Source organism: Fulmarus glacialis, unplaced genomic scaffold (assembly GCF_000690835.1).
Source record: "Fulmarus glacialis isolate BGI_N327 unplaced genomic scaffold, ASM69083v1 scaffold24821, whole genome shotgun sequence".
Lineage (NCBI taxonomy): Eukaryota > Metazoa > Chordata > Aves > Procellariiformes > Procellariidae > Fulmarus > Fulmarus glacialis.
This window is the reverse complement of record NW_009192498.1, coordinates 1-5,809: the sequence shown is the minus strand read 5'-3', so window position 1 is coordinate 5,809 and position 5,809 is coordinate 1. Positions and strand designations below refer to the sequence as shown.

General features: G+C 53.6%; 1 protein-coding gene across 1 annotated transcript in view; it reads right to left on the bottom strand.

The window, feature by feature from the left end:
• MFSD4 (major facilitator superfamily domain containing 4) overlaps nucleotides 1–5,557 on the bottom strand; it is a 20,673-nt gene extending 15,116 nt beyond the window's left edge. Inside the window, exon 1 of the mRNA XM_009587106.1 lies at nucleotides 5,469–5,557. Within this exon, the coding sequence (XP_009585401.1) occupies nucleotides 5,469–5,557 (89 nt within the window). The remainder of the gene's footprint in view (nucleotides 1–5,468) is intronic.
• Between the last annotated feature and the right edge of the window lie 252 nt (nucleotides 5,558–5,809).

The window sequence follows — 5,809 nt, the reverse complement described above, 5'->3', positions numbered from 1 at the left end:
AGCTGCTGGCATCCACATCACCATCTCATCCCAGACCTGCCTGCACGTGCTGTCCTGCCTCACAGGGAGCACTGGGGAGCTGCTGCAGTTCCCTTTCCATGCTCTGTTCCGGCAGCATCGTCCCTTCCCCCAGCACGACAGGGCGGGATGCAGCACTGCTGCCGTTCCCGCTGCAGGCAGCCACTTTCCAACCCACGTGGTCCATCGGAGAAGCCCCGATGTGGGGGGAAGGGACGTGTGTGATAGAGGTAAAGCTGGTGCATCACATCTCAAGTCTGGCAGCAGCACAGGCAGGCCTGCCCAGCTGAGCAGAGAGGCTGCTCTCGGTGCGAGCCGGGCGCTAGCCAGCTTGCTGGAGAACGGCGCCCAGGCTGGCACCGCGCTGCTCCGGAGCTGCCAAGTTGAAAGGCAGGAAGGAAGGAAGGAAACAGGGACCAGACAGCAAAGCACTGAAACTAGCAGAAAGATGGGACTATAAAGTCACAGCAGAGAGTAAGTAGCACAGGCACGTCCCCTGCCCACCCTGGGCTCCCAAACCCTGGTAGAAGTCCCTTGCAATGGCCAGCAGCTTGCTACAATGAGTTGCTAATTAGCAATTGGGGTCTGCTGCTGGGGGATGTGGGGCACAGGCGTCTGTCCACAGCAAAGGACTGGCAATGCACAGGTATGTCCCTAGCACGGACATGCAACCAGCAAGCAAAACACCTACGGCTCGCTCCTGCAGGCTGTCTGCACCCCGCATCTGCTTCACGCTCTGCCCAAAGAGGGAGGAGAACGCTAAAGGAGGCACAGGCTGGAGCTGCAGCAGAGAGCTTCCACGGCTGCTGGGCACTACGCTACCAGCCCTCCTGCCCTGACTGCTCGTCCAGAACGGCCCAGCCTTGGGCATGTCACTGCGTTTCTGCATGGCCCTCATTTATCTGCAAACCTAGAGTGATTTGGCCTTCCACATCCTGCTTGTTGCTTACACTGCACTCCAACAGCACCGGGGAGAAAGACGGGCCAAGGTCACGTCTCCTTCATTCTCCTGCCCGGTGGCACAAACCTGGCTGCACCAGCGCCTTGATGTGCTCCCAGTCCAGCCTCGCTCACCCATCAGCCAGGCCACGTTGGAGGAGCCAACGTTTTGCAAAGCCGTAGCTACTAATCTTCCTCTAACAGCAAAACGGGGAGCCAGTGTGGGATTTCTGGGGGAGGGAGGGAGCAAAGTGAGATGTGCACAGTCATGGTAGGAAAAACAACTAGCAAATGAGAGAGAAGCAGCTTCAAGCCTGGAGAGACGAGGCAGCACTCTCCAGGGTACGGCAGGAGCCCAGCAGGAGGGAGAGAGGCAGAGGCACCAGCAGCTGGCGAATCTGAGGCCGGGAGCAACCGGGAAACGGAGAAACGCACACCGAGACATCCCAGAAATGCCTTTTCTCTTCTGCAGCCCTAGCAAAACAGAGGCACCAGCAGCTGGCAAATCTGAGGCCGGGAGCGACAGGGAAACGGAGAAATGCACACCGAGACATCCCAGAAACGCCTCTTCTATTCTGCAGCCCTAGCAAAACAATCACAGCACCGCTTGTGCTTAGCTAGGGAGCACGTTCATTACTAGAGTTAAACATTAATTGCAGACGATGTCATGTCTTTAAAAAGCATTAAAAAGATCACCTCACTTTCCCCAATGAGCAAAAATTCCTGCCTCCAGCCATAAGATATTAATCACACAGTTGCACCCCCCGGCAAACACCCGCAGCCCACAGCCCAGGTGGCACGCAGCCCTGCTGCCCCCTTCTCTGGCTCTGGCGTTAGAGGAGACCACGAAATTGCTGACTTCCCATGCCAGATCCCCAAGATGTAGTCGAGGGACACTGCTCAGCGCCCAGGGAGGCACCAAACAACCAGGTGGGGGATTTCTTTAGAAACAAACCTCTCTGAAAGCATCCTGAAATGAGGTACCCCATGACTTTCAGAGGGGGTCTGAACCCCGTGTCTTGATGATGTGAAATCAATGCACACCTGGCTAAAAAAAGGGGCTTAAAAAGCAACCCTGATGTTATGCCATGGTCCGGTTTCTGGCATCGCTGCCCTCCCCATCACTAACTGATCCCCGTGTCCCCGGCTGAGAGGATGCACAGCACAGCTCTGCACCAGCTGTGGCTGTGCCCAGGGCAGGCTCCGCTTCAGCAGCGCATGAAACAAGTCTTGTAGTGTCACGGACTCTGTTTCAGGACCGTCCAGAGCATGTCCTGGCTCCATCACAAGGCTTGAGGGAAGGTCTGCAGCTGCCCCTGAAAGATTTAGGCCGATCTCCTCTATAGGATTAGGATGGTTAATGCTATCCTGTACTCACAGCCAGCAAAGCTTTCCCTCTCCTTCCCACACAGCGTATATAAACGCCCACCTCGGTGTTCCCATTGCAGCAGGCTCTTTTCAACTTCAAGTATGTTTTTCCCCACCCCAGGGAACATGTCCCTCACATCAAGAAGAAAAATGATAATCAGGCTAATTCAGACTTGCAAAACGGATAATTAAAACCCCAAAGCCCTAAGGGGACAAGGTGAGGACATGGAGGAAAAAGGAGGCATGGATTATCCCACATCTGCCTTCAGGTACCCTTGTCTCCAGCAGGAAGCACCGGCCAGGCTTGGGGAGCACTGCCTCCCCCCAGGAGCTCACGCTCAAGTCCCCGTGCTCTCTGCTCTCTCAGCAACAAAAGGCTTTACTTTCCTTTGCGGTGAGAAGTGTCCTGCGTGCACCAGCAACACACTTGAACAGAAACATTCAGAAGATGGGGAGTCTGAAGGGCAGGGAGAGAACAGGGTCATCCACTCTCAGCTGCCATGCTCTGACGTGCATAGGTGCCCAGGAGTAAAGATGAAAGAAGGGTAAAAGGGTCCCATCTCATCAGCCCTCCAGGTCCCAGAGTGGATCACTCCTTTGAGCGGAGCCTGCTCAGGGCTCCAACACAGCCACAGACCTACCAGCCCCCTCCTCTCCTCTGCTAACACCAGCAGGACTAGCTCCGGGCTGACCCAAACACTGGGAGCGAAACAAAAAAATACAGGAGGACACAAAAATGCAGTTTATAAAAAAAAAAAAAAAAAAAAAAAGGCAACTGGGGCATGGGCACTCAGTTACTCTGGTGCTTCTGTCGCAAACATGTGTAACACAGAGGGAGCGTGACTTCAACTTCACAATGCAAGCTTAAAATCCAACAAAATGGGAAAGGAAAAGGGGAAGGCAAGGGAAGCAAGAGGGAGAGCGGCAGGGGATGCAGGTGCACAGCGCTCAGCCCTGGAGTTTGCCGTGCCAGGCGCTCAGGGGTGGATTTACCGAAGAGTTCACCTCCCACTTGGGTTTCTGAGCCTAGGCAGGGTTTCAAGTCCTCTCAGCGCTCCCACCCAATACTGCTGGCTGGATTTGCAGTCTCACAACACATCAGGCACTTCTGACAATCTAGTCCAGGTAATACCAGGAAACAAGTGTCTTCAGTGTGCTTCATGCAAAGGTGCACAGGGCTCCTTACGGAGGGCATCAGCTGCTGCCAGGGCTGTCTTTGCTCCGCGAATCTCTACCAGCACCTCAGCAGCACTAGAGTTTGAGCCAGGGCACGCACTTCACCTAAATCCCAACCACACTCATGCAAATACCCTGTAAAGAGCTGTATTCTTCTGAAGCAGAGCTTGTAATTACAACCCAGCAAACCCCAAGCATGAGTTCCCAGAGCGCAGCAGCCTGTCGTGAACTTGTGTGAGCTTAAACAACGCACCTTGCAGCTACATGGGGAGCTGCTCGTCCCGCAGCTCTGGCTTTGCGCCTTCCAACGAGCCAGGGAAGGGACCACGCAGAAACCCCGGGTCTCCTGTGCAGAGCACTGCAGGCAACAACTGTGTTTCTACATCACTTGGGGAAACTTTCTTCTTCCTTGAAATCTCACACGAGAGAGAATTCTGGAGCTAGTTCTGGCAGTCCAGGCTCACGCCGAGTTACAGAAGGGACAGATGCCATCATTATGCTCCGTCCTCCCAGTGCTCCAGGACTCCAGCTGGGCCGAGAGAGCAGAGGCTACAACCCAGCATTCAGCAACTTCTCTGGTGAGAGGAACCAAACCATTATTTAGGTCCCACCACCCACTTCTGCCACAGAATCCAGTTAACAACACTGCTTTCCCTCACAAGTCCATCATTCAGAGCGGACAGCTCAGACCAATACATTTTTTAATCGAAAGCAAGCAACAAAGTCTATGTTCCTCAGGCATTAGAAATTAAATGCAGCTTGCAGCCAGACCTTGGCTCAGCTGGCTTGTAGGCAGGCGACACTTTGGGATCCTCTACCAGCAGCTATCCGTTTCCTAACTGGAAAAGATGACCTATCCAGTGCTTCCCCCTGCCCGGCACCGGGGCCAGCATAATTTGATTTATAAACCCACAGCATGGCCCAGAAGTAGAAACCCTTAGCAGGACAGTTTGATTTCTCCGTCCCTGAAGAGGTGGATAGTACAGGAGCTCTCATAGTCTCAGCAGTTAACATTCTCATCCAAACCCACACATCTGTACGCCGCACCGCTCCAAGTAACCCCCCCACAACGCTCTCAAGCTACAACTATCTGAAACATGCCCTCCTGCCGCTCCTCAGTGGGGCTCACAGACACTCTGCAAAAGCCTGTTGCTCCAAGAGGCTGCAATCACAGACGCATCCTGGTTTGCAAACACCGTGAGCAACAAACACGCTCTTTTCCTCAACGTGCTGCTGCAGAGTTAAAAGTTTGGGAGTCTCTGAGCACGAAACCCCAAAGGGGTCTGCGTAACCCACCGGCCAAGGGCAGGAGCTCTGGGTAGGAAGCTGACAGCAGGAAACGATTCTGCGTTTTCCTTCGCTGCTCCTTCAAACATATGTGAAGCAGACCGGGGGCTGGCAAAGGCACTGCCTGCTGACCCAGCAGTCTCGGATCCGTGTCTGACCCAGGGCAAGGTTCTCACGTGCCATTCCCGTGCACCCCACCTCGCACCTCCTCTCACGGCACAGCCCCACAGAGAGCAGCTCCTGCTGCTCCACAAAGCCTTTGGGCTCTGTCCGGACAGGGGGACCAGGACAGTTCCATGTACCAGGATGGCAATTTAACAGGTGCTCTAATGCCATCTTCATTAGCCAACACTCTCCACAATTCACAAGACAAAACATCGTCAAATGGGCATTTTAAAGCAGCGAAGAATTCATGCAAAATTCTCTCTTATACATGTTAAACATACACATATATATGACATGTATATCAGAGACACACATGGAGCCGATACCTTACATCACTGCCTGAAGAATTAGTGACAATATAAATAATCAGCTGATTCTCAGCAGAGCATAGCTGTCATGAAGCCTCAAATCAAATGCCTATTTGGCAATCTTTAGGGTTGAGCCATCGTGTATTATTTTATTTACTTTAAACACATCCTGGACAGAAGGCTCAGTGCTGCGCCCGGGTTTCTCACTGGCCCATGAAGTACACCGCTGTCCCCGGCCGAGGCACTGCCTCTGCCCTCGTCCCCCGCAGCAGGAAGACCGCGAGGACCGCTCGCATCTCGCCTCGTCTTTGCCCAAACTCCTGAGGAGCAATGCCTCGATTTCTGACACCGAGGTTATTAAAACAGGCTTCCAATAATATTTTTGTGATAAACAATCAGGTTAAGGAAAACACCCTCCAGGAAGTTCTGGCTGTAACTTCACGCTAAGGCTATCCCTGTTCTGAGCTCCAGGGGAACTGGCAGCTTCTCTCCAAGGGTACAAAACCGTGCAGAAGAGAAGAGCAGCACCCCGCAGAGCGGCTCCCGGG